General features: G+C 50.1%; 9 protein-coding genes across 9 annotated transcripts; 4 read left to right on the plus strand and 5 right to left on the minus strand.

Moving 5' to 3' along the window:
• Positions 1–35: 35 nt before the first annotated feature.
• On the plus strand, positions 36–1,232 carry MRS44_011352 (uncharacterized protein; the record flags this gene model as incomplete). Its single annotated transcript, XM_046275736.2, has 5 exons — positions 36–423; positions 476–719; positions 768–871; positions 927–1,027; positions 1,110–1,232. The coding sequence occupies 5 exons, from the start codon at positions 36–38 to the stop codon at positions 1,230–1,232; spliced, it is 960 nt and encodes a 319-aa protein (XP_046134946.1).
• A 1,344-nt stretch (positions 1,233–2,576) lies between these two features.
• MRS44_011353 (uncharacterized protein) lies at positions 2,577–3,492 on the minus strand (the record flags this gene model as incomplete). Its single annotated transcript, XM_065619703.1, has 3 exons — positions 2,577–3,063; positions 3,123–3,147; positions 3,201–3,492. 3 exons carry the CDS (start codon positions 3,490–3,492, stop codon positions 2,577–2,579), a joined length of 804 nt encoding a protein of 267 aa, XP_065475775.1.
• Positions 3,493–4,744: 1,252 nt separating this feature from the next.
• Positions 4,745–6,197, minus strand: MRS44_011354 (uncharacterized protein; the record flags this gene model as incomplete). The annotated part of the gene is made up of 3 exons (XM_046273690.2): positions 4,745–4,765; positions 4,810–5,921; positions 5,981–6,197. 3 exons carry the CDS (start codon positions 6,195–6,197, stop codon positions 4,745–4,747), a joined length of 1,350 nt encoding a protein of 449 aa, XP_046134944.2.
• Positions 6,198–9,773: 3,576 nt separating this feature from the next.
• On the minus strand, positions 9,774–10,735 carry MRS44_011355 (uncharacterized protein; the record flags this gene model as incomplete). Its single annotated transcript, XM_065619704.1, has 2 exons — positions 9,774–10,117; positions 10,357–10,735. 2 exons carry the CDS (start codon positions 10,733–10,735, stop codon positions 9,774–9,776), a joined length of 723 nt encoding a protein of 240 aa, XP_065475776.1.
• A 2,631-nt stretch (positions 10,736–13,366) lies between these two features.
• MRS44_011356 (uncharacterized protein) lies at positions 13,367–13,723 on the plus strand (the record flags this gene model as incomplete). The annotated part of the gene is made up of 3 exons (XM_065619705.1): positions 13,367–13,381; positions 13,435–13,556; positions 13,603–13,723. The coding sequence occupies 3 exons, from the start codon at positions 13,367–13,369 to the stop codon at positions 13,721–13,723; spliced, it is 258 nt and encodes an 85-aa protein (XP_065475777.1).
• Positions 13,724–13,899: 176 nt separating this feature from the next.
• On the minus strand, positions 13,900–15,815 carry MRS44_011357 (uncharacterized protein; the record flags this gene model as incomplete). The annotated part of the gene is made up of 10 exons (XM_046275733.2): positions 13,900–14,071; positions 14,126–14,228; positions 14,279–14,562; positions 14,616–14,699; positions 14,757–14,933; positions 14,983–15,066; positions 15,123–15,286; positions 15,346–15,470; positions 15,516–15,593; positions 15,647–15,815. 10 exons carry the CDS (start codon positions 15,813–15,815, stop codon positions 13,900–13,902), a joined length of 1,440 nt encoding a protein of 479 aa, XP_046134941.1.
• A 579-nt stretch (positions 15,816–16,394) lies between these two features.
• On the plus strand, positions 16,395–17,973 carry MRS44_011358 (uncharacterized protein; the record flags this gene model as incomplete). Its single annotated transcript, XM_046268988.2, has 7 exons — positions 16,395–16,622; positions 16,678–16,836; positions 16,886–16,995; positions 17,047–17,206; positions 17,273–17,379; positions 17,429–17,737; positions 17,787–17,973. The coding sequence occupies 7 exons, from the start codon at positions 16,395–16,397 to the stop codon at positions 17,971–17,973; spliced, it is 1,260 nt and encodes a 419-aa protein (XP_046134940.2).
• Positions 17,974–19,877: 1,904 nt separating this feature from the next.
• Positions 19,878–21,123, minus strand: MRS44_011359 (uncharacterized protein; the record flags this gene model as incomplete). Its single annotated transcript, XM_046272070.2, has 3 exons — positions 19,878–19,896; positions 19,954–20,619; positions 20,669–21,123. 3 exons carry the CDS (start codon positions 21,121–21,123, stop codon positions 19,878–19,880), a joined length of 1,140 nt encoding a protein of 379 aa, XP_046134939.1.
• A 2,582-nt stretch (positions 21,124–23,705) lies between these two features.
• On the plus strand, positions 23,706–27,461 carry MRS44_011360 (uncharacterized protein; the record flags this gene model as incomplete). The annotated part of the gene is made up of 2 exons (XM_046279411.2): positions 23,706–25,498; positions 26,816–27,461. 2 exons carry the CDS (start codon positions 23,706–23,708, stop codon positions 27,459–27,461), a joined length of 2,439 nt encoding a protein of 812 aa, XP_046134938.2.
• Between the last annotated feature and the right edge of the window lie 253 nt (positions 27,462–27,714).

The raw sequence follows: 27,714 nt of genomic DNA on the forward strand, positions 1-27,714 counted from the left end.
TTACCCAGCCGCATCACTAGCATATCCCCCTTAGAATGGCGATCCTCCCCGATATTCCCGGCCTCATCGCCTCCGTGATAGTGGCGGGGCAGCCGGCGACCGAATACGAGCCACCCGACGACGGCGAAATACCCACCGACCCAGACCAAAGCCTCGCCCGACTACCGGCATGTCATCGCTACATCGAATCCAAGACGGGTGCAGCCTTCAAGATCAGGGTCGACGTCACCTCTGCCTTTGCCTTCCCCGGAAGCAGCGACATCCTGCTCACTCGGGTCTTCATTGACGGATCTAAGGAAACCGGTGTGAGAGCCCGAAAAGACAATGTGCCTACAACATGCCATGTCTCGCAAACGACCAGGTTCGACGCGGTCCTCAACCAAGAAGTATACAAAAAGTTCATCTTTGCTCCAGTCACGACAAGTCTGTTGCCTAAACCGCACAATGGTGAACGCTTGACTAACACGATTCTCAGCCGAGGACATGGATAGCGACAAGGTTGCAAGAGATGCCAAACGCGTGCAAGAACTGGGCACCATCAAAGTCGTCGTCACAGCTGCCAGATTTGAGGGTTATCGGGAGTCGAAACCAAGCTCTCGGCGAGCATCTGGTGACATTCGGAATCCGGGATCGAGTTCCCAGCAGGCCATCGATCACACTCAGTCACTTGAAGTTGCAGAGAAGGCCATGAAGGGCAAAGAGCTTAGCCACGGTGCGAGGTAGGAATCCTGTGCCCGTTTTGACATCTCTATTCTAATGGAATATAGCTTTGTTACTGTGCCTGGACGTGCCTGGGAGCCCAAACCTAGGAGGGCCATCATCAAGAACCGTTCGGATATTGCCGTCTTCTACTTCTACTACCGGTCTCGCGGTGCGTTGACATATCCCGCCTTGGAAGTGTCTCAAGCTCACTAACTTTGCTTTAGATGCTCTTGACCACGAAATGGTAGTACCACGATCACCACCAATGGCTGCACCTGTCAAGATAATCCAAGACCTCACCAATTCTGACGAAGAGGGTGTCAAAGTAAGCATCAGGCGGCCCCACTGAGCCTGTCATCATGGCATGTATGTAACAATTGGTATGATTGTTGCTGACTGTTGATTAGATCAAGCCGGATGCTCCAGCCCGAGTCAAACGCGAGCGTGAGAGCGAGCCAGTGTCAAAGATACCGCTGAAGATGGTGAAGCTCTCCAACGGGAGAGAAGCGATCGACCTGACAGACGATTAGTTGGTTATTCTCTTGTGAATTAAACGACATAGAAGGTAATGGCTCGTATCCCGAACAGTAGACAGCGTCTTTTGTCGCTGGGGGAACTATTATCGTTATGACGGTGGACGGACATGCTTGGAGTTGAAGGAGGTGAATCGGGTTATGGTCGGGGGGGGGCGAACTCTTGGGCGTTTGACTACTAGTTCGGATTTATTTTGTTATAAAGATATTGCTGGTGCTTTTAGGCGAGACAATCAGGCACAATAACTGAAATACGGACTGCTCTTGTGGTGATGTTGAGATGCAGATCACCCACCTCCATCCATCGCTATGTCACATGGATCCTTTTAGCCAGCGCCCCCCAGGATTCCATGGACTTAGTCAAATAGTTTCGCACGACATATCTTAACGGAACCTGCCTCTGAGTTCCTGGACATTTTCTGTGTTCTTTTTAACGCCCTAAAAGCCACCCTTCTCAAGCGAGAGAGTGAATCAAATATTCCTCTTGTGGTCATGCCATCTTTTCATTCTAACTTCTCACAGTCTCGTTGACTTTCCAGTTCATACCAATTTTAAATTTATGTTTTGAATAACCCTACTCATCGCTTCGTCATAACCACCACTTGTGCCTCGGTTATGGGATCCAAAACCAACCTCCGAAGAGCCAAGTGACTAAGAATAGTCTCGTGCTTGAACCCCCCTGATCCGACCTCATCCTCCGTAAACGGACTTCTCTCCACGATGAGCGTACGGGCCCCAGCCACTTTTGACCACACTTGAATCACCTGGGATGCCAAGTCAAAGTCCTGTCCAGCGCTCCGCCAGGTTATCGTAGCTCGACAGTCCTCCTGTGCGTAGCGGAACAAATATCCATACCCCTCGCCAGAGTTCCACAGCTCAATGATCCGCCGCCGAGGAAGTTTACTGGCTGCCCTGCCAGCAGAGGTGAGTAATGACGTTACCGATTGCTGGCTTGTTAATGGTAGCAATGAATTTGCCCGGAGAGAGAGACATTTTAACTTGGATCTCTTGTGCTTTGCCTCCAGGATTAATTGTCTGAGAAATGTCTTGGCGTGGAGCTCAAGGGGAGGGCTGAAATTGGCGAAACGATGACATGATGTCGCCATCAACTGTGATAGTGGCCCGAGAATGTCATGAGCTGGCTGATAGTGATGGCTGGCTAAGATTCCCATCTGCATCAGTGAGAAGCTCTGAACACCAGCAGGGAGGTTGGGCATCAAGTGCCACCGGAGACCTAGAATCTCATATTAGCCAAACCTCATTCTTTTTCTTCTACTAGGCAGGTTTCTCTTACCAGTCAGGAAGGCGTCGTCGTCTTCCTTTGTCCGCCCTTCCCATCTCTCAAGTCGAAACGATTCTAGGGCCACGAAACTTTCGCGAAAAGAGTTTCGCCAGTGCCTTGCCCGTGATTCCCCTGAAGAGGCTTCGACGCATAATAAGTCCCTTGACAATGGGAACTTTTGCGACACTTCGCAGTTGGTTACCGGATCCCTCTTCCCTCTCAACCAGCCACGGTTGAAGCTCCAGTGGCGTTCCACGAAGCCGCTGTGCCATTCCGCGTCGGACCACAGCCGGGCGTCGTATGACCTCAGAACTCATTATATCTGCCCTTTTCTTCTTGTAAGATTCCAAATAGCTCTGGCATTTTTCCAAGTCCTCCTCAAATCGGAATGGGTAGTCGTTCCGGATGTCGAGTTGGAGAGGGTGGAATATCTCGTCGCTGGGCGAGTAAGCGGTAATCTCCAGCATGAGCCCTCCACGGATGCCATTCCAAGAGGATAATGCATTGAGCAGAATTACCATGGCTCGTGTAAAAGCCTGATTGTTCCTATTACTCAGATTGTAAGTGATATTTCGCGCCAGCCCCAGGGATAGAATGTCACTTACCACTTAATATTACCGCACTCTCCGGCTTATCGAACACGCATTCAGTGTATTGGGCAAGTCTGACGTATAACCGCAAACGATTAATGCAATTCAAGCGGACAGAATTCTCCCCTGAAACTGCTTTTGAGAACTCGGGGAGATCTGAAGATGTGAGAGCTATGCGCCGAAATGTTTGCTTTTCGAAGAAGCTTCTCCACTCGCGAGACACAGCAGCCAAGGACGAAGCTTTAGGAAATCCACGGTCGACGGTGGTTTCTCCATGAGAATTTTTCGGCAAAATGCATTCCAAGACGAATAGACGGATCTCCGGAGACAACGAGTACCAAGAAAATCCGGCAGCGGAGGCATTACTAGTTGTGGAGGTACCCATGGCGGTTGATGTTGAGGTTTGCTCAAGTTTGTAGCAAAGTATTTCGCATTCCAGTCTCTATGAAGATGAGGGGCAGTATTTAATGATCAGACAGAATCTTTTAGCTTTTCATCTGCGTTTGGGGTGCATGAGTGAGAGTGTAAAGCAAAACTTTCCTATCTTGCGAGAACTTTCAAGTCACTGGGGCAAGAAAAAGAAAATAACCAAGTTTGATGAAAATAACCATCAAGTTTCCTTGCTGACATTCTATTTACCACTTTCCTTCGGAAGATGTGTTCCCATGCTTAGCCGTAGACTTCCTCTGTTTACTATGCTTCACACGATGGATGATGTACGAGAAGACAAATGGACTCAAGAAGGACTAATGCACATTAAGTTACAAATTAAAAAACATTGTACTCACCGTTACTTAACTGAACATTCTTGAATGACCGGACGGTCTCTTGGCTCAATTATCCCATTAAGGGCTGGGCTTCAACTATAATAAAGAACACATTGTCAACGCATCATAGCATTAAATCCCAATGCTAACACAGTGGCCCTTTTCTTTTTAGTCTTTCTGCTGCCTGCAGTAGAAGACTCATACCTGGCTGCATCATGAAAGGTTAAACCTCTCAGGGGGTTAAATGGCCGGACAATATGTCATCTGTCCTGGCCACCATCGCCAACCTCTCCCGGGCTCTGGAATCAACCATATGCCACTCTCAAAAAAGAGGAATGGCTCGAAGCCTACGCATGGCTTTTTTTCTCGGCGTATTAAGCCACTAGGCCGAATGATGGTGTGCTGAGAATTGTGCTCTTTGAATTGATCCTCTCTTTTAAAGCTGATATGATTCACGGGATCGGCTTGCTAAAACCATGCAACAGATTCTAGAGGAATTGCGGTTTGCCTTAGATCCCGTTCTTTTTTATCATCAGAGTGTTACTAAATAAAATTCTTGCAAACTCCACTGAGGATTTGCTAAAGATAATATATGAATAAGTACCTACGAAGGATTGACCTCTCCTATGATCGATTGCTTTCCTTTGGCCTTGGCGATTAATGGCTTGCTCAAGGAGTGGGAGTGAGCATACTAGGTTGTAACTAGATAAGAAAGAAACCTTTGGTCATAAATAACGCTGAACAAAATATTGACCCTGCCTTCTCGTACATGTTGAAACTTCGCTACTTGTTTTACCAATACACCTCAAGGGCTCTGCATTTCAAAGCCAACCCAACTAACAATGTGATTCCATTAAATCGTAATACCGTTCAATCTCCGAGGTACACACTCTGTAACATCCGAGTAATTCAATACTGCGCCTCTGATCCTGCACCTGAGGTCGACTGAGACGGAGGCGGCCGAAGTGGCGTATGTTGCGTGCCAGGCATGCGACAGGGGAAGACATCTGACCCAACCGGTATGCTAGGGCTCCACCAGCCCAGTTGAGAGAGCTTTGCTGTCCTTTCATGTGAGGAATGTAGCTTTGCTGATTTCCCGCGTTGGGGTTCGCACGACGCAGTGGCCGTGGACGCATGAGCCTGGTGCGCGGTGAGATGGGGACCACGCTGCGAGGATATCCAGACTTGTGGGTTCGGGCGGCGCTGTCAGGTCTGTTAGGGAATGGGTCTTGGGGAAGACCGCGGGCGAATTCTGGCAATGGAGAGTGGGAGCCTTGCCTGGATGCTTGGCTGGGGGTAGAACCGGCTCGCCTCCTGGAGCTCTGTCGAGTAGCTGGTCGTGGGCTCGAGTTGGATCTCAGTCTGTTTGACCTTGCAGACTGGACGCTCTTGACGGAAGCTTTGTCGTCGTGGAGTGAAGTGGGCGGAGTACCGCGTGAATCTGTTGACGGGCCTGGTGAGGGTGTTTTGGGGGTGGGAGGTTTGCACGAGTCAACGGGGGATAGGCTAGTGTCGCCTGTAGTCTTGATCATTCGCTGTCGATAGTTGGCAATGTGCTCTGCCTGGTGTCTTCTCTGGTCTGCAAGCTGCTTGGATATATCTTCATCGTCGGCGGTGTCGTAATCGATCTCTTCCTGATCGTCATCCTCATGGATTTGCTGCTCCGCCTCGTTCCAGGCTTCGCGAACATGAGATTCGCGCACCCGAATCTCAAGATAGTTCTCAAACTGTGCGGGTGTAATGATCTTGTCACGGCGAGGCAGCGAGATTTGTAGCTTGTCGAGTTCCAGATCAAGGTCGATCTCTTCGGGTTCAGGGCTGTCAATGTTCACCTTGTCATGGATGCGGGAGAGCTCTGAAAGAGAAGCGAACCCGTCAGATCTTGGGAGAGGACGGCTCGGGTTTGAGGAATCAGGAAGCACGCTGACGGGGCTGTTCAAGAGAGGCCATTCGGGATCTTGATCAAGGGGCGGCACAACACCAATCTCAAATGGTGCCTCGGGACTGTGGAAGAATTGTGTAGGCTGCTCCTGCGTACTCCAACGCGCTGGCGAGCATGGCATTAGTAACATGTTTGCTACCACGAGAAGAGGGCAGTGCATTTACCCATCAAGGGTTGAGGGGTCACATGGTTGTCGCTCTGTGGAGGGACGAGATGAGTCCTCTTGTCAGCTGGCGCTCGTGAGAAACCATCGGGGCCTCTCTGCCCGCTTTCCAGCTTGGATTGAGGCGCTGTAGTGAAATCAAAAGTGAAATCAAAGGTATTCGTGCTGATGCTTCGTCCCCAGAAACCCCCATGGCGCTTGTAATGAGGGGGACTCATGATGCTGGAGCTGTCAGGGACGACAGCGTTGCTTTGCTTCTCACTTAGAAAATGGTCCACGAACGATGATGGGAACCAAACCTGGCAAAATGTGAGAATGAATTTGTTGATTGACTAAATACCGTTGACAAGTGACGTAGTGAGTAACATGGGAATAATCTCGCCCCTCCTAAAAGGGGCTCTCCCTTGCATATGTCGTGGCCGAGCTCTGAATGGTTACTGAAAGCCCGCCCATCAGCCACAGTTTAACAAGTTCAATGTCCACGTCATTTGACTCTAGCAGGTTGTTGAGACGTTTAACTTAGACATGATATGAGGATCTGAAACGAATGCCATATGATAAAAGAATATGAAGGTCTCGGCAGTAGCACAAGGTTAGGACCGAACGTTGCAACGGTCTAGCAGCCCTCGTAAAGAGATGTATGATACAGATGACCTCGACATCTTTCATTATGAGAGAAGTGCTTTGTGCAAGAAGCAGCACCGCGTGTCCACCTCGAGACATTTGGATGCTCCTGGAGTCGTGATTGGTCGGGGAGCAATCTAAGTCCCCACCAGTTCAGCAACTTTGTGAGTCGAGACAGCGTCACTCACATTCTTGCACAAAACAGCGTCCAGGGGCAAAAAGAGAACCAACCGCCAAAAACATACAACAGCGGGGATTCGCTGGTCGTCACCGACCCAACTACTAATCCGCCCCTCACCGGCTTATCTATGGGAGAGCGGACGGGATCCCGAGTTTTCCAGTGGGTATGGTCGTATGTGACAGATGGCGGTGCAATTAGAGTTGAACAATGGAACACCCACTCGGCCTGGAGTTTCACTATAATCGTTCATCTCGGTCCCTTATCAACTGCCCACTAGGTGCAGAAGCTCATCAGGTAGTTGACATGGTCCTCCAAGTTGATAGAAACGCCTTATCGGCTGTGTCCAGAGTGGGCCTGGTGTCCACTTCTCTCATCTCTTCCTCTCACCGTCAGCTTCTTGCCCACCTGTAATACGTGTCGTTCGAACTTGCAGTACATACTGCTTCTATGGCTACTACTTCCGTGTTCTCCCCTCTGCTATGCGGCATACCTCGGTTCTAGGGGGCTTCTATAACATCTGCAACATGCTCGCAACACTCTAACTCGTCCTCTCGTCCAGGAGTCACTGTGGTTATGCCTGGTCTAGGTGAAAGATTCGGGGTATAACTGCACTCAGTTTCTCGAACGCCTTACTGGATTCCCACTCTTCCCATATTAGGCTCAATCGGTAGGGGTTGAGTCTTTGCAAGCACTGATTGAGCGCACCCTGCACAGGGGCTTGGGTATTACACAATATCGTCCTCTTACTCTGGCCTCTTCTTCATGTCAATTAAGAACTAGATAGTGTCAATTCGGTTCAGAAGCACACAGAGGTTTATTCATACTTGTCACTTGGTTTATTTACCTTCCCCCTTTGTGTGGCTGCCGGTTGCCGATCTTAGATTAGCTTGTCGTTGCCACAGCATCAGGAGCCCCTTGCCCCCTGCCCCACTGCCTCATTTCCTTACCATCGCGTCTCGTCTCGATGCCTCATACAGTGACTTTGACATCCACGATGACCCCGGATTCTACCGACTTGACTCCTGCGGAGCTGGAGGCACAGGACGCGCAATTGATCCGTGCTGGTTTCTATGCAGCCCGACTTGAACTTTTTCCAAGGCAGGTACTAGGCATCAATACACGGACTATTCTTTATGGCGATGCCCGAGAGCCCCCAGAACAATGTGCAAAGTGTAGAGAAGGGAAAGGTGCGCTTGTGGGATGTGTGGTGATCAAAGGCATTGAGAGTTGTGCCAATTGTAGTTGGAATCGCTCAGGCGGTCCCTGCTCATGTTGTCCCCGTATGTGTACTGGCCATGACTCATGATCTATTCCAATTCTAACATCTCATAGCAAAACCTCCATCGAAATCGAGAAACAAACGCAAGGCAGTAGAGCTTGAAGATGAATTTGATTCAGATTTACAGCGCGAATTCCTTCGAGCTTTCTTAGACCGTGAATGGGATATAGGAACTCTTGAACAGTTCAGGGAGATTATCACGTATCTGATAAATCATGCCCGAAAGAGAGCACGAACAGCAACTACAGGGGAATAACACGATTTTCGTTTTGGAAAGAAACTGTAACTTTAGAAGGATGTATCAAAACTGTATCTTTTGCTGTTGTGGCTGATGGCCTGTTTGGACTTGTTATTGAGGATGATAAAAAGAATAACTATTGACTTACTGGCACTCAGTTTCCGGTTTCCCTTCTTCCATGCTTTGTACGTCGCTTTGCAAATAGAGATGGTATTGGAAATAATCGTGAGGACGACGACCTCGAGGTCGACTGGCCCATACGGTTTGGATGGCTTGGACAGTTCGCGCGGCGATGTTAGTGAAAGCGGCTAGAGTTGTGAAGGTGCGACAATCATAAGACTTAGGTGAATCAGGAGAAGACCCCGCTAAGTCTCTTCCCAGGTAAGTAATAAGATGAACTAGAAGGTAGACGCTCTTTTCCTAAGGGAGGTGTAGAGTCTTGATGATAGTCATAATGGTGTTTTACGTATTGTATTGTGTTGTGATGCAATCATGTGTTAATAACTGCCCAATACACACTGTTAACACAAATTAGCCAGACAACCTTACCCTCGACCTGAGAGAGGAGAGGGTGCTCCTTGCGAAACCAGGGGAAACTGCACATTAGAGACACATCCTTATTCGGGGCTATTAACACGAATGCTTGCGGCATTGTCCAGAGAGTGCTAAGCTATAAAATCAAAGAATCACCGAAGTGCCGATACCGAGCCATAAACGATGCATTTTCTTTTCTATTTTTATACATAGAAGAGCCGTTGTTAGTGTCTTTGGTGCGAGCTGGTTGGAGAAAGGAGGAGCCACCTACGTCTAGATGAGCATGAAAGTTTTTACTGAAAAATAAATAATTCAGGTATAGTTAAAAGATAAGACAGCAGATAGACGCCCGCTTATATAGCAAGAGGCAGAGTCCTAGTGGGAGTGAGTATCTCTTGGAAAGTGGATACACAACACCATCGCTGTACTGGCGATTGGGTACGAAGTTACAGATTCGAGCCCCAATCCCGGCTATAAACTGACACTCGTCGCACCCGTCGGTAACAATCGCCCATCTGCAGAAATACTTCATATTCCCGCGAGAATGGGCGAATCCTTTCAAAGCCCACCCCTCCGTTCTTCATGTCGATCCACGAAGCCTCGTGTGCAAAGGTCTTTGCCATTCTCAGCCACCGCAAACCAGATCCAGTGCTGCAGCCGGCCTTGTCGCAAAGGACAGGGTTTCTACCCCTTTGTAGTCAAGGTTTGAGAGCCAGCCAATGCTCAGAGGGCTTTCGTTGAACCACCTCATTTGCATGCGGAGAGCTATGTAGCTCCAACGGACCGTTTTCTCATCCATCTCCCGTACCCAGTTATACTTCGCGCCGCATTCCCGGCAGACGAATTCGTGATGGTCAAAAGGCCAGTGGGGCGGCCAGAACCATCGCGCGGCAGGTATGCCAGATGGCGGAAAACAGGAGCAATCATCTGACTGAAGTCTATCCAGAAGCTGCGGGATTTGATATGAAAGGTGCTTGAAAAAGTTGTTTAGAGTCTTTGAGCTGGGTTGCGAGGCGCTGTCGAATACTGTCCATGTCGATACGCCGACGGTGGTCCAGGTGCAGCAAGACGATGGCTTTTGTGGCAGTAACATAGGTCGGAATAAGACCTAACGGCGAACGAATTTCTGAAAGACAACTCGAGGTCATGGCACGCTTGGTGTGATCGTCGAGATTCAGGGGCAAATGTGCAATATCCTTGCAGACAATACTTTTGGTAGCAAGTCTCCGGGGTTTCCCAGCATATGCTTTCCGGAGAGGGTTCGATGAGTGCAGAGAGAGAACTGACCGAGGAGTCCGAGGCATTTTCTGTTATGTTCCTTTCCCGGAGGAAAGAAGAGGGCTGTGTGGTCTACGCGACAGCCGTGACAGAAGAGAGGGGCGTAAAGTAACCTCATCCGCCGAACTAATTCACCCGTGTCTGCAAGGTGAGTGCAGCTATCACAGAGAGATCTTCGAAACAGCACGTCTCTGATTTCCAGACGCTGATGAAATCCGACTTGGGTCATGCAAAAGCTCTCACCCTCAGATCGGAGGAACTCCAGCCTAAAGTCCTCGAGCGTGTGATCCTCAGCCAGATAACGAAAGCGCCGACAAGTTTGGCGGAGCATGTAGAGAGAGCTGAGTTGGAGACGCTTCAAAACTTCCAATAAGAGCTCGCCTGGTAACTGCGTCAGGGCCGATGCCATCCCAGCGGTGATGACGGGCCCCGAGGAGAATCGCGAGGTATGTTCTTGACACTGGCTCTCCGCCTCGAAGGATGAGACGTGCGGATCTGAAAGGCGAGGGACGCTATATGCCTTTCCAGAAGGCCAGAGAGAGCCGAACACACGAGCAACCCAGATAGGCGAGTGGCGGGCGACAATACGCCATGAGTGTTCGAATGTGGGCTTGTATCCCATGCTGGTTACTTAGTGACGGTCAACTTGGTGGTAATAGTGGAAGGATATGAAACTTGTCAATTTATACTAAAATGAAAAAAGGGGGGGATTAATAGTATCATAGTCTGTTGTATGGACACGCAGGGACGCAGATTTTAAGCTTAGTCTATAAGAAAGCCTGTAGCCTTCGGATATGAATTTTTATGTGCATAAGATTTCTTTCCTTCATGACTCACCTGATAGTGTTGAGAGCTTGATTGCAATAGAGTTCCAAGAAAAAGGAGCGAGAATGGACCTTGCAAACTGATTCTGATCAACCAACAAATCACGCCCTGACCTGGAACCGAGGCCCCAGGCCTGTTGCACATTGCCTAACGCGCCAACCTTACAAATAGGCCACTCACTCAAACTGTCTATCCAGACAGAGAGTGGAATGATGAAAATTGAAAAGAAATGTACCAGTTTCTCAAGCAGACGGATGCCCGCGAGCCCTACTCCCAACGGACCACGGAGGTCGATGTCCTCACAGCAGCCGCACAGCTAGGCGTCCAGGCAGTTAGCGTCAATACACCTTGCACTTTTGGTGAAGATAAGGGCGTTTTCAGTCTGCAGGGTCTTGATGCAAAAGCGGCTTGGATGATCTGACAACCCGCTGCAGTAGCGACAATGAACAGAACCATAGTTGGCTATGAGATTCCAAAAACCGGTTACGTGAGCAGATCGATAGGACACTACCTAATCATCGTGGCATATGCGTGCTGGATACGTCGATGCTCTTGGAGGCTTGCGTGACGTTCGAATATGGGGCACAACCACACCGATCTAGGCACATACGACCATACCTACTGTAGACCACGGGATCCCGTCCGCTCTCCCATAGTTAAGCCAGTAAGGGGCGGATTAGTAGTTGGGTCGGTGACGACCAGCGAATCCCCGCTGTTGTATGTGATTTTTGCCATTTTGCGGTCTAAAGGGGATACCCTTATTGGCCCCCATCTGTTCTGTTATTCAGGTTTTAGGTTTGAATACCCCGATCTTCCGATAAGCTTATCAGTGCCCCTGACCGTGTGATCGTTTTGCTGGGGACGCTGTTCAAACTCAAAAGTCATGTCAAGGGACCACGAGCCCTTTTCACGGGCTCGCTCATCTTTCAGAGCCGAGCCACCACCGCAATGCACAAAGTCGCCTCTGCGCTAATTCTATTTAATCCTGACTTTTTCACCAATCCAGAAGGCAACGTTTCTGGTCTTGCGGGCGGAAGGTATTTTGTTCGGCGATGGTGGCTCCTGAGGGCAATCAAGAATTGATTACTCTCCTTGATCGGATGCTGATTGACCATCACCCGTCTTTTCACCTCTTGAAATGGGCACCGTGATAGATTTGATCATTCACAGTTTTAGGTAGTTCGACTGACTAACTGAATGGAGACCTGCGCTTTCTATTCCCAGTTCTTGTGTACAGTGTAGTACAGACTCCATCCCAGCCTGCATCTTTGCCTGTAACTCCTCTCGCGCAACGGCCCCTTCGGACCCCGAAAGACCCATTTTGCTTACTCCAGCGTCAAATTGCATCTCCTGTCAAGCCATTGTTTGCATCCTTCTCCGCAGTTAAGCCCGAACACCCTGTACCTTGCAGGCCCAGTTTCCACCAATGAACATGACCGATGGGATGTGGTCTGGACTCAAGACTGGGAACAATCCATCATAAAGGTCCTTGTCAGGGGTTGTTGTTGATCATATGACAACTGCAAGAACCCAACCAGGTAACGGAATGATACTTTGAGGTCCTTTGGTCAGAAAAGGAACTGTCCTCTCGAGACCCTTTCCTCTAAGGACAGGTTTGATACACATTGGCTTATGACGATAATGGCCACACGCTAAACGATCTTCACATCAAAACAACACAGTCTAAGCTTGTAGCTATCTGCTCCAGCTTGCAAAGATTTCCGTCTGAAATATTGCTCTCAGAGAAACAAGAACATAAAGCCCCCACGTTCTTATGGGCCTTTCTGAGAGAATTTAGCCTTGTTCATGCGGCTCGGAACTCGGAACGGGCAGATCATGCGAGTCTTCCGATTTCGCTCATCCTTCGGGACCAACATGTTCCTGCATCCTAACTCGAACAGGACCAGGAGACAAAAGGTCCTACCCGTACAGCGGCCCAGCAAGGTAAAGACTACGAACTCGCATTGCAAGCAACCGCTCGTGGGGGCCTCTCAACGGGACGAAGCGAAAACCCCCCGGACACGCCGAGGCTCGGGTCAGCCCTAGTAAGAAGCTTGGCTGTTCCCCTACGTGGCGGGTGGGCAACCAAGTGAAACCATTTTATCTAATCAATCAGCTAATCAGCAAACTATGCCCCCATTTCGAGCCTAGTTTCAACCCTCAGCCCACTGCACCCTTGTCCAGGGGCGGGATCCTCGCATTGGGGCGAATCCTCCAGGTGCCGACCAGCCGTGGTTCTCGCGGCTGAGGGTTTTTCCCCCACGAAGTGGTTTGTTTAGCCATTGGGCGTAGTATGTAACTTGACATCGAGTGATGTTAGTCTTTCTCAAGTATAAGTAGCTCGCCAAGCCCCTCTCCAAGTCCATCATCATCCAAGCAGACATCTTCAGTTACTTAAGAAGTCAACTCTGCTCCTCCAACCTTCACAATGTACTCCCCTGCCGTAAGTATCAACACTGGCTTCCAAAACCCCCCAGCTGCTTACACACCATCTAGAAGCTCTTTGTCGCCGTCATGGCCTTCACCACCGTCACCGCCGCCATGCCCGCTCCCGAGAACACCGACAACCAGAACCTTGAGGCTCGCGGTGGCTGCCTTGGCTACGCCAACTACGTTGCGTGCGTTGCTGGCAGGAGACGCTCTTGCCAGCCTGGAAGCGGTCAGGCCTCGTGCTTCAACAACGCTCAGCGTGTCTGCCAAGCAAACTGCTAAGCGGTCTATGGGGATAGAGGACCGGAACGTTGCCGTGGACAAGTACGCTAGCGGAATTCGCAAAGCACCATAGTCAATGATATTGATACAACATATCCCAGAACAGGGTGGACGGCGCTCATTTAGAGCCCCCAACTTATTCAGCCACTTCCAAGTCTTCAAGTCATGTTTAATGAAGAATGCTAGATTGCAAACTACCTAGGAATAGAGGCTAAAAAGCCAAGACAGGTCTTCGGGTATCTAGGCCCTTTAACTCTTCCTCTCGAGGTCCGGGTGAACTGTCTCGATATCCCCAGTCTTCTCTCCCAATGCGTTCAACTGTTGCTCAGCAATTTCGTCGGCGGGGATTCTGTCGGGGGTTGTGTTGACCAACATGATCATTGGCAGAAGGGCAGCACCAAGCAGGGCAAATGTAACACAGCTAATGATATTGTTAGCAGACATGCCTTGTTTGAGGTGCATACGCAGAACTTACAAGCCAACCAGAGGGTCACTCGTCGTCTGAGTGTTCATACCGTAGGCAATAGCCTGACCAATGGCCTCGAGACACCTGAACGCAGCTCCGTTGCGGACGTTTTCTAGAATTCCCGTTAGCATTACCAGTCAGTATCAGGAAGGATGAACTTACCTTGAGCATTCATGGCAAACGAGGAGATGAGCCAATACATATATGACTGCGACAACGGGCCGGTGGTCTGGACGAAAAAGTACGGCAGGAAGGAGGAAGGGTACAGTCCATCGTCCCAGTCGATAGCACCCGGATCATTGCGATTGAACCTAGTCTGCATGATGATGGACCAAATATAGACACCGACGTTGAGGGTCACCACTATGTAGAGACCGACTTGGGCGCGGCGGCGTTGTGAAAGGTGCTTGGAGTCGAGGATGAAACCAAGGCCGAAGCAGCCGACACTAGAGAGGGATTAGTATGAGCCGGCCGAGAACAAGGACGACCATAGACTTACATGCACAGAAATGGCGAGATCAGCGATGAAAGTGCGCGGGCGCGGACTGTGAAGTGGATTCCCAGATAGGTGGACCAAGAGCCACTGTCCCTTTGTCAGTTTCCAATTCTGTGATGGGGGAGGCACTGCGGGTTATAGTACCTGTAGAAGAAAGACCAGAGTGCCCAGAGAGAGGACAGCATGATAAGCCTCGAGGTCATGGTCTTGGAAATCCGCTTGATCTCCTGTTTGGTAGAAAGAGCCTCTTCGGTGACGATGTGTGTGCCATCGGATCGAATGACGCGTTCAAAGGGCGTAATCATGAAGGCAAATGGCAGACTGAAGCCCGGTTAGTAGATGCAAACACAAATGATGGAGTTCCACTTACGCCAGACACTCAATAATGAGGAAAGCAATGTATGTGTCGGGAGTAACTCCGCCGCTGACACCCTTCTGGTAGTTCTTTGACAGGCTTGGAGAAGAGGGCTGTTAGCCAATCGCATATGGATTGCCGTTGAAGATACTCACTTGATTGCACCACCAACGAGCTGTCCGAGATTTCGAGAGACAATCCACAGAGCGAGATACTTGCCACGCGCGCCAGACGGCGCAAGGGTCATGATTGCACCAGCCTCAGCAACGTACCAACAGCCGGTGCCAATGCCATCGATGGCGCCACCGAGAATGAGATACTAATTGATTAAGCCTTGTCAGTGCATTTAATTCCAGGGATGCATCTGAACTAGCTCACCCATTGGTTACCAAACTTGCTATTACAGTAGTAGGAGGATCCTAGGATGGGGAAGGACATGGATCCGATGACCAGAGCCCACTTGACGCCGAGCTTGTTCACAATGGGGCCTCCGAAGAAGCAAGCTGAATTGTTAGTCAAGTGAATGTTTCATGTGCGGCAATACGTACTTGTAGCAAGCATGGTATATGTAAGGGCTGTGGCGATATTGGACACTCGAGGAGTCGCAAGACCACCACCTCCAAGACCTAGAAATATTCGCATTAGCGGGCGGCATTCGAAATCGAAAAAGGATATTTACCTGCAATCGCATCTGCCATGGCTGGTCCGCAGAAAGCCTGGATGCTCAGCAGAATCATCTGCGTCAGACTGTGTCGCCATACTCGTTTCCATCGAGGCATGGAAATCTCTTCAGTGGTGGCCATTCCATGGTCAGGAAGACCAGAGACTGCAGTCTTTGAGTCGGCCATAATGGATAAACGGCTATGACAAGAATGTCGAATATGTCCAGCTGTAGGTTGAAGTCATCGAAGTGAGGTTGCATGAGATGTCTCTTTATACACATGGCAACACAGTCACAGCAACCCTGTCAAGATAACCCCTCTCGCTAGTGGAAGGTCCAGGCGAGTGGCCAGGAAGGTTATCTTGAGTGGAGCGAGCGAGTCAGAGCATGAAGGTCCAAGCGAGAGCCAGCGGGGAAATCACCTGTTAGATAAACCATCACGTCTTTCCGAGCCAATAGGCTTCAAGCACAGGAGACTTTCTATCCTTATCCCCATGGGGTTTGGCGACTTTCTCTCCACAAGTCCCGAGTTTGTCAGCCGACCCAGTCATCCAGAAGGAGCAGAATCGTTGAATTCGCCTTGATAACATCGCTTGGAGCTTCCACTGTGGGGCCCTGTTATCGCCTTAATTACTCGACGAGCCCCTACCATCTTCCATCCTTGGTTGTCTTTAGCTTCGTGCTCAGACATTTCCTCAAGATTCCACGCCAAATGACGCTATCACGAGACTCGACCAAGGTGGTCATTGTTGGTGGAGGCGGCACAATGGGCTCCTCCACGGCACTACACCTGATACGCTCCGGATACACGCCGTCCAACATCACCGTCCTCGATGTTTACCCAATTCCTTCGGCACAGTCGGCTGGATGTGACTTGAACAAGATCATGAGCGTTCGACTGCGGAACAAGGCTGATTTGCAGTTGTCGCTTGAGGCGTTGGACATGTGGAGGAACGATCCATTGTTCAAGCCCTATTTTCACAATGTCGGCCTGGTTCGTTTTTCCATGAGGCAGGTCTCAAGCCGAATGCGTATTGACGAATCGCCAGGTTGACTGCTCGTCATCTAAAGAGGGCATTGCGGAACTGAAAGAAGAACTCAAGACTCTAATCGATGCAGGTTTTGGTCTGGACAAGACCGGCAGCTGGCTTGAGAGTGAGGACGAAGTCTTGGCCAAAATGCCATGGTTCACAAAGGACCACGTCAAGGTAAGATACCCAAATAATCCAAGTTAGAAATGCTAAGACATTGGCATAGGGATGGAAGGGCTTGTTTACCACTAATGGTGGGTGGCTCGCAGCGGCCAAGGCTATTAACGCCATTGGCAGCTTTCTCAGAAGCCACGGCGTACAATTTGGGTTCGGGGGGTAGGTTTCTCTAACCTGGCGAATGTGTTTCTTGCACTTACACAGTCACAGGGCTGGTACCTTCAAACAACCTCTCTTGGCCGCCGACGGATCGACATGTATTGGTGTTGAAACAGTTGATGGCACCCAGTATCACGCTGACAAGGTCATTCTCGCTGCCGGTGCGTGGACACCAGCGCTGGTAGATCTGGAGGGCCAATGCGTGTCCAAGGTCAGTACAGGAACAGATACTGCCTTGCCCTTACACCAAAAGTAGAGCTGACTGGGTATGGCACAGGCCTGGGTCTTGGCCCATATCCAATTGACCCCCGAGGAGGCAGCTCGATACAAGAACATTCCTGTCGTGTACGATGGTGACTATGGATTCTTCTTTGAGCCCAACGAGTAAGATACACCATCAAAGCCAAGGTCACATGCTAACATCTTCCTGCAGAGACGGCATCATCAAGGTCTGTGACGAGTTTCCAGGATTCACACACTTCAAGAAGCATCAACCATTTGGCGCCGCCCATCCCAAGCTCATCTCGGTTCCCCGGTCGCACGCCAGCCATCCCACCGACACATACCCAGATGCCTCTGAGACCACCATTCGAAAGGCCATGGCTCGGTTTTTGCCGGATTTCCGAGACAGAAAGATAATAGATCGTGCCATGTGCTGGTGCACTGACACTGCCGACGCAAACCTTCTCATCTGCGAACATCCAAGATGGAAGAACTTGATCCTCGCGACGGGAGACAGCGGGTACGTTTACGTAGCAGCGACTATTACTTCTTCTAACGTGAATGTGTAGTCACTCCTTCAAACTGCTTCCCAACATTGGCAAGCATGTTGTCGAGCTATTGGAAGGCACTCTATCCCAACAGCTTGCCGAGGCTTGGAGGTGGAGGCCCGGAGGCGATGCACTCAAGTCTCGACGTGCAGCTCCTGCCAAAGATCTTGCGGACATGCCAGGATGGAAACATGATGCACGACTATAGGCCTTTGATTTGGATGAGTTGCTGGTCTTACCGTGAAATCTGCGCAGTGTAGAGGAAAAGGAAAACAAATGGAACAACCTCTCTTGCTTCACTGATAGTTCATCCCGGATAGCGATGTTCTCTCGCTTGTCCATTTGCTCCTAGAAGTAACAACAAAACACACCAAAAGTAGGGTCGAGTTGAAAAGAATATGTTGAATATCAGAAGCGCTGTCAGGCGGCATACATGATAGTGTAAGTCGCAACGACTCGGCGTGAGGGAGCCCCAACTCAATGCCCACGGTGTGACAACCAAAACTTGAAACCTCTGGCCCAACTTCCATCAGACCCTAGTCTCATAGGTAGCCATAGCCTCCTTCTAACCTGAGAGACCTGCGAAATGTTTGTGTCTCGGCGCTTCCTCATCGTGATGTTGCAGTCCCGTACACTCGCTACCAATATTATCCGTGGCTCTCTCCTAGTCGCCATCTCCACCAAAGTCCTTCATGCCTTCGATAATTTGCTTTATAACGTCTGCGGGATTTGCGGTCGCTTTCACCTGCGGTGGCGAGTCGTCGTCGTCTCTCGCCCAAAACGGGAAACCAGCGATGAGCGTGGCCGATGCCAGGACTGCCAGGGCTGAGGTGGCAAAGCGGACCATTGTGAGAATTCAAAGTGTTCTTTTTACTGTGAGAGGGCTATAATGTTGAAAAAGTTGGAGGGGGAGTTGAGCTGAATGAATCCTGTTCGAGTCTTTTGATGGGAGATCGGCCTGATTAAATACTGGATCTCTTGGGAGGGATGCATGGAAACACCCTGCAGATCTCAAGCACAACTCGTCTAGATAGATCGGCTCGCATAGCATCGGCGTCAGCATCAATACCGATGCAGAAAAACATGAGACATGCAAACGGTAAGGTACCTTCAATTGTTCAAAAATTTTAAATATGAAAATGCTACACCAAAGTAAAATCATTGTCAACATTGATAGTTGGGTATCGTTTAAGTAATATCTACTTCTACTGCATCACGATCTTTATTCCCTTTCTGACTTTCAAGTGGGACAAACTACTGCCTTTGCACACCGACCTTTGCGTATGGGCAGCTCGAACAGCATGAAACTTGGTCAACCGGGCACATGCCTGACTTCCCCATCCTCCAAATATGGGTCCTCCTTGAAGCAAGGATTCGCTTGTAGGCAGACCAAGGCACATCACTGCTATTTTCAGCCCTCTCTGACGATCTTTTATGCGGGGTTCACTCTCCAGCCTTCACCTCAACGCAGCTATACGGCGGCCACGCTTTCCATCCCTTCTGAGTGCATTTAGTGGCGTTGTTCTGAAACAGCTGGCCCTCTCGACGCGAAATACAAGGCATTTATGATGGAGCATCACTTCCGACTCTGCTTGGTCGATTCATGCCCACTTGGCTCGGGGGCCTTGCGTCTATTGCGTAGGTAGGTTGGATGATGACATAGAATGAAGCACAGCAGACCTCGTGCAGTCATGCATCTCAGCTCAGCCCGTAAATGAGCGCACACTTGCAGTAGATATTGGTACAGATAGCATAGGGCTCAAGGGTCGTGTTTCAAGTAGTGGGTCGAGATGGACCAAAGGCACGGAGTACTCGGCTGGATAGGTCTTCCGAGCATTGCTTGTGTATTCTGGAACGGACTGCGGGTTATTCTTCTGGTGGTCATGGTGATCTGTTTTGGACTCGAGATTCCTTCGGGTGTATCAGGGCGGTCACGCAGCCTCATTCACGGTATACTAGGCCTCGGCTCCTTCGTTCATGTCTCCCAGCACGCACAAGAGGCAAAGTGCTGATTCATTAATGACTTGGTAACTATCCCAGAAAGGCCAACTGCAACTCAGTTGTGTGAAGAAGGGAATCTCTATCCCACTGCCTACTTAACGCGAAATAACGCTAGTCAAGGTGAAGGACTCTTTGAGAATAACATTAGCACAACTTCCATATTAAACTTGGGAGGCAATCGGCATACCTTGTTTCTGACGTCTCTATCGGACCATCAGAGAGAGCCACGGCCAAACGAGGTCCAGGATGGAACCGGTCACCAGCCCCTCGCTTCCAGATTTGAGCACCTGCATTATCCGCAGTCCCATGAACATATCCATCTTCTGGCTCTATATCGTCGTCTAGATGCGTGCTGAGGACGATCAAATTCGACTTTTGGACAGTTGAGAGGGACTTGGTTAGAGCGTCCACTCCAACCTTGCTAATGGGGATACCAAGTCGCACGGCGGAGAACATCCCGCCCTCTCTGCGACCTGCGACCCAGATCTTGACACTCCGAAGATTCTCGAAGCTTTCCAGGTGAAGCCAGTGAAAATCAAAGGGATTGTGAGGGTCCGCGCTGTGCACAGGTTCGAGCGCATCCTCCCCTTGCAAGAACTTGAACATCTCATTGTAATCGGACCAATCCTCGTCCAAGACCGAGCACATGAGATGCAGCTGGAAATCCAGAAACAGAGACACCTCAAAGTGGAGAGCGTACTTGCGAAAGGCCTCGGGGATTACGGGGTTGAGGTGCTTGTAGGGCGTGGATGGGTGAGGCGGTTGACAGTGACCGACAAAGGACTGCAGCGCCAGCATGTCTGTAAAGACGAATGTGGTTGTCGAATACAGAAATCTAAGGCAGTCCTCGGAGCTGCAATGCTTAGCAATGGACGCAATGATGGGCTGTAGGTAATACTCACATGAACTTGCATGATAGCAGCATTGGCAAGTAGGTATCTCGATCCCGCTTGGGCTGCTTGTCGCACCAGCATCCCCCTATCGACGTGTTGTAGAAGAAGTTCATTTCTTCCCCAAGCTCCTTGTCAAGCCGCTCGCCGCATTTCCAGTGGTTCATCCAGCAGCTCTCAAGTCGTTGGCGATAAGCGGGGTCATTGAGGGGTTCACCCAAAGGGACCTGCTTCTCTTGCCTCAGAGCCTCAATCTCATCTTGCAGCTCATCATGGAGCTGGAACCGGGAAACGCAGGGCTCCCGGTGAAGGTGCGACTTCGTTCCATCGGCGTCTGGGTCAAGGTGCCACACGACGTGCTGACGGGGAGTCCAGGATGGCCAGAGCTCTTTGTAGATGGCTGCTCGAATGTCGTACGGCAGCCGAGTAACGAAGTTGGATTGCGCTTGAGGGTCGACAGCCATCATGATGCGAAATTGGTCAAGTGCTGAGAGATGGAAGTTGATCGATGAAGAAAAGGAGAATGATGGTGTCAACTTATTTAACTATATGTGGTGGGTGTCTAGGATGTTGATCGAGGCTGATCGGTAGGCATAACAGGCCCCCGGTCGCCTCCTGAGTTTCTCCACCAAGTCAGCCCAACGAGGCACGTAGGGATGTACGTAATGTGCAACCCCTTTTTCGCGAATCAGCACTGCGGCGGCCTAATGGTTTCTCCGTGCATCACTTAGAGTCAGGTGATCAATTCTCATTTCTTGGCGAAAGAGATTGGGCTCGGGATGAGAGCGTAAACGAGGGGTCGACAAACATGTCAGGGCGTCACCATCATCGGACATGTACCGAGGTGATGACAAATTTATTCTTCAACGAAATAGATTTTGCATCATGAGTAGGCAAGGTTTGGTTCTACCGTCCTCGATGCTGCCGGATCTCTCAATTGCCTGGATCGAGTGCCAGAATCCTGAGATACTGCCTGTCCTTTCTACGGTAATAACGGGATTTCAGTTGTAGATGTTCTTGTCGACATCGATTGATCAGATAATATAGAGACCTGTTTATCTCTTGATAGGTATCAGTACTTCTTCGACTTAATGAAATACAAGTTCCATACGACCGCCAGACTGGAGAGGGACTTCCGCATCTTCATCTCCAGGCCTAGACGCTCGCACAACCACCAGCTTCTTGAATGTCTGCAGGCTCTGAATATCTGCTGACGTATTCCGAAGTACGTGCAAAGTGAGCCGCGAGTTGTGTGCGAGGATCAACATTTCCGTGACAGAGTCCCATGCGACTAAGGACCGGCGTGTGTAGACAAGATAGACTCAATGGCCAGGCACCAGAACCATGTGCGTCAGAAGCACGGTGATGGCGAGGTAATCAGTGATGGAATTCGCCTTGTACGAGAGGCCACTGATGGGGATGGGGGTAAAGAAGGGTGTGAACTCTGTTCCATTGGGTTGTTGCAATGCCATCTTGCCATCCATTAACCTCTCGTTGAAGTCAGTTCGCTTTGAGTAGTCCAGCAATGTCCAGCTTTGCATATCTCCAGTCATATTCAACGCTCCGTCAACACCGTGACGAGATTAAAGCCAACGGAAAACAAGCCGAGAGGTACTCCCATGGTAGATACCAGCTAGTAGCGGATAACACTAAACACAACGCTTGTCAGGCTGGCGACTTTGAGAAATCCTTGTAGCTTGGCGACAACCTGGAGCATAGCAGAGGCGATTGATATATTGATGACAGATCCGGGTAGTGTTCCTCTACCGAGATAGAGGCTGCAGATATTGAGGGATATGATGGTCACTGAAGCCAAGATGGGAGGGGTATGCACCCCAAGCCTAGCGAACACGGAGCCCCAGCTGTTGGAGGAGATTGGCTTTGGGGACTCACGGTATAGCCATGCGACTCGACTAAAGAGCTTGGAGAATAGGGGCTCAAAGACTCTAAGGCTTGTTGCTCGAAGAAATAGATGCCAGGGTCAGTGTTTGAGCAAGCGGCAAGTGATTGAAGATTGGAATGCACTGCTTGCATGAGAGTCCTATAGACTCTACCACTGTATCATATCTTCAAGCAGGCTGAGCATGCAACCACCCTCAACACTTCTACTTGCCTTGACCGGCCCAGCTATGAGGCGGCTCAGTGCAAGCCGCCGGCGCCCGGTCTTGCCGCGTGACCACCGATGAGATGGAGGTTTCTATAGATAAAGATGCAACAAGTCTCTGGTAAATCATTTATGCAGCAGTTGAATTTGTTTGGTATGTGCGTTTCCTCAGCAATATCTTTGACAGGGCTTGCTAGCAGTCGAGCAAGGGCACGCTCTATGTCAATCTCATCTCAAATTGGACAGAGATCTCCACTCAAAAGTCATAGAAAGCAAAGAGAAAGAAGAGATAAAGCCTGTGTCACTTTTATGCGAAAACACCACTCGCATGGAGACTGTAGATCCTTCTCTCTGTGACACCTCAAATCACAAACAGACAGCCACACGGGTCAAGAGGCACAAAAGATACCAGCTCCAAGACCTCTGCTTATCAAGGTCTACTAATAGCAGAAGGATTATTGAGAGAAAATTCTACAAATGGCTTTAGCCTTTATCTCGGTTTCTTGATATAATCTACATAGAAATTCCCAGCGATTATATCACTAGTTGAAGTCTGTTGTCCTGTCCCTCGCTTTCTTTTGTGTGACAGCCACGACCAAAGACAGCTGGGCTTGGCAGTGCTGACAGCGGGAATAACCCCTGGTCTCGGCGGGCTCGAATCATTGGATAATCCTCCGTCAATGGCTGATCCGGTCAATCCGATGGCCAATTAGAGGCCTCAACTCAAGCCCAAAGATGGAGCATCGCCATGTCGAGTTTCAGCCCCCTTTCAGCCAGCAAACACGTTGACTTGACCGAGTTGATAATCAGACTGTGAGAGGATTCCTTCTTCTGCAACTTTTCCCTCCTTTGCATGTCTCATGCGCCACTAAACTCTTTCCAACTCGTCCCGCGCATTCCGAAGGGTCCAGTTATCGGAGCCCGGCCTGTCTCCGTTTCTTGGCAATGAGCGATAACGCTCATGAAGAGCCGAGAGCTTCTCGAGAAGACCACCGGCATGAGGCTGTGGCAGACGAGGAGGCCCAGCTATTGCTGCCTACCGAGCAATTCGACTTTGAGGAAAATGCCGAGACTCAACGTCCTGCACCACGCCACCCTGTCAAGTTCCTCCAGAGAATTGCAGGACCGGACCCTCCCCGGATTCAAAGCATCAAGCCATTCTTTCCATCTGTCCAACGATATTCTATCAACATTGTTGATCGCTATTTCGCAAATCTCACACGCAAGGTCCTTTTGTTGATCGCATTCTTGCTCCTCTGGATAATTGCATATTCTATTCCCTTGTATGCTGGAAATCGCGCAATTAAGGATGCCCACAATGACTACGTAGTCAACTTGGACTGCGTCGATTCCCTTTGGAGGCGCAAGAACCTGTGCGGACTTGATGGACTAGACTGCCACCCATTCGTCAACACCTCATTTTCCTTTCGTTGCCCAGCAAACTGCGCCGGAGTCCAAGTGTTGAATCCACGCGCTGTTGGCGGACTGGACGTCAACTATCGACCATTGGTTATAGGCGACAAGGTCTACCGTGCCGACTCTTTCATCTGTGGTTCTGCTATTCATGCTGGGATCGTTACTAACAGCAGGGGAGGCTGTGGTAGACTCAGCAGATCTGGCGGGCAGAAGAGCTTCCCGGGTGTCGAGAGAAACGGTATCGAATCGATACCTTTCGACTCCAACTTTCCATCTTCGTTCACCTTTTCAACCGAGTCAGACATTACTTGCAGCGAGGATCCGCGCCAACTCTTGCTCTACATCTCACTCTTCTTCACTGCCATCTTTTCGATCTTCACAACGTCGCCAGCCTTGCAGTTCTTCGTCATCTTCATAGCCATTTTTACTCATGTCGGCCTAGCATCTGATCCTCCATCAGCCTCTCATTTCAATATTTCTGTCCTCCCAGATCACATCTCCTCCCTCGCTGGAAGATTGCTTCCAGCACTATTCTGCGCCGCCGTCATTTACAAGACTTGTGTTTCAAGGGCTTTATCTGGCCTGGAAGCGCAGTTTGAAAAGGTCCTGTTTTGGCTGGGCGGCTTCTGGCTTGGAGCCCTCTCCAATTACACATTGGATTGGATTCCCATTAATCGACTCACGGCGCATGATTTGGAGCAACAACCTGGGGCTAAGGTGGCACTCGCCATCATCATTTGCATCCTTGTATCAATCGTCTGCCAGCAAGTATACGTCTTTTGGTTGGAGAGACGCATGTTGCCATATCTCGCTCTGTATGGACTCTTCATTCTTGGGATCGTTTTCTTTGTCGTCATACCGGGACTCGACCTTCGTATCCACCACTATATCCTGGCCCTTTTGTTGCTCCCCGGTACGAGCGTCCAGACTCGATCCTCACTATTATATCAAGGCATACTGTTAGGCCTTTTCGTGAACGGGATCGCTCGATGGGGGTTTGACTCTGTTCTGCAGACACCTGCCGATCTGCGTCAGGACGGTGCCTTTAATTCTTTCGTCCCTACAATAGACACGCCAGTCATTGCATCAACCCCGACAGGATTTAACATTTCATTCTCCTGGCAGGGACCACCAACGCCCCTGTTTAATGGCATTAGTGTGCTCGTAAACGACGTCGAGCGATACCGCCGCTTCTTCCCCGAGACCACCTCCGCCTACAACTTCTCGTGGACACGAGCGACAGACTTTGAACTTCCGGAATACTTTCGTTTTGCTTATATGCGAGACAGAATAGCGTTGGATTATACAAAAGCAGGTACCTGGTTTGCAAATGGGACTTGGAGCATGCCAGAACCAGACAGTGTATAGCGAGACGTGTAGCCAAGGTGGCTTGGTGACTTTGATAACGGTACTTAGTATGTCTCATAGCAATTTGAATAAAATCTTAAATAGGCTGATTTTTGACTGAGCAATACGTGGATTGCTCATCCTCGTGATGTAGAGTCTAAGGGAGGCTCTCCCTAAGGTTGTCAATAGTGCTTGATCTAGGTTGAGATGAGGTCAACTGCTAGCTAGCTCCTGCTTTGCAACGAAGGCGGTAGAGCCACTATACAATTTTTTTTTGAGTACAAAATGGGCTTATCCTCTTTAAATAAGAGAGAGACAGGGCGCCCTTTTGCCAGGCACCATCTGGCCTTTCTGAGCTGCTCCTGCGAAGCTCCCTCTCACATACGACCATACCTACCGGAAAATACGGGATCCCGTCCGCTCTCCCATAGTCAAGCCTGTAAGGGGTGGATTAGTAGTTGGGTCGGTGACGACCAGCGAATACCTGCTGTTGTATGTTCTTTTTGCCTCTATCATGAAGCGTGGTTGATGGGTTGTCTTGTTTTTTTTGCCCTCCGCCCCTGTGATGCAACTTGCGGTTATTGGGCTCGGCTGGAGAGCTGTGATTACATAGATTACGGTTAGCATTTCAGTCACCATTAGGAACCATTAATAAGAAAGAACGTTGCGGATACCTGGTCATTGCAGAAGCCATGTCCGGTTAGCCGCAATCCTCCCGTCATGCTTAAGAGCAGTCTAGCCTCGAAGTAGTAAACGCCGAAGAGTTTCAGCTGACGGTAAAATTAAAGCAAAGACGGTGAGCCAGTCAAGCGACAGTGTCAGTTGTGCTAATTCTCATCTATCAGTCTTCTGTGGCTGCTTTATTGACTCTTCTACTTGGCTTGCATACCAAGAAGCTCTCATGCAGTTTACAACGTTGGACTTTGGCATCTTGGATGTGAATACGGCCGTGTTACCTCCGACAAACTTTTCTTGACCCCAGATTGTATCGTAGCATCGCCAATCAGCATCACGTGTGGGCAGGGTTCCATGATCCATAACCGAGCGCTAATTTGCCATCCATCACGGCCGAGCTCTCGCCGCCCCCTTTTTTTCCCCTCTGAAACCCGCCTTTATTACCTCTTTAATCCCGACATCTTCGGTCTTTTAGCCTCTTTGCTTCTCTTTCCCATATTGAGACCAACAGCTTTTCTCTTTCTCCACGTTCTTTAATCAAGCCACACGGCGCTTTCACCTCATTCACTCTTTGGCCGTGTCCATCTAATAATACAACCTGTCCACCATGTCTTCAGCCATCACCACCGCTCTCCCCTCCTCTACGAGGGGCCCTTCGTTGCCGAGGTCATCGGTGCCGAAGCCACGGCCACCACGTACGTTCTCAACTGTGACGACAAGGTTATTGAAGACGGCGAGTGCGGTACCTTCAACAACACTGTCACCGTGGGCCCTTGGGGCAGCAAGACTCTTCCGCCTAGTGCGGCTTCCACCGGTTACCTTGACTACTACCTCACCATGCCGGACCCAGAGGACCCCTTTGAGTTTTCTATTCACTGCAAGATGAGCCGGACTGTCGCTCAGGAGTGCACTACCACCAACCTTGGCGGCAACGATGACGGATCTCCCACTGCGACCTTCTCTGATCTCGAAAAGAGTCAAGGCGACTTTGCCTTATTGACCTACGCTACCGTCACCATCACTGCCGGTCAGGAGTTCCTTGCTGCTACGCACTCTGCAGCTACCACCGCCGACGATGCCTCCAGCACCGCCAAGTCTGCTTCCGACGCAACCAGCGTCAAGGAGGCCAGCGCTGAGGCCACAGGCACCGAGACCCAGGGCACGCCCACTCCTAAGGCGACTTCTGGTGCCTCTTTGAACATTGTTCGTGGGTTTGCCGCCATGGCTGTGGCTGGAGTTGCAACTCTCCTTGTCTCTTCGTAAGAGCAGACATTAGTTGTCACAACTCACAAGCAGCCAAACAACCTTGTCAAGGCCCTGTAAACCTTTTTGGGTGGAGAATGATACCCTCGACAATCGCTGCAACCAACAAACCCCAGGAACGGCAGGCTGTCAACCCACACACATCAAAGACAGGGTCGGGTAACTGCACAAGCAAGGATCAACAGTCACTCTTCATGCGGCGGTAATTGATCTTCAGCCAATATCATACCTGCCCGCTTCCGTTGCCTCCGCG

This window comes from Fusarium solani (genome assembly GCF_023522795.1).
Source record: "Fusarium solani strain SB1 chromosome Unknown bctg00000007, whole genome shotgun sequence".
NCBI classification, from domain to species: Eukaryota; Fungi; Ascomycota; class Sordariomycetes; order Hypocreales; family Nectriaceae; genus Fusarium; species Fusarium solani.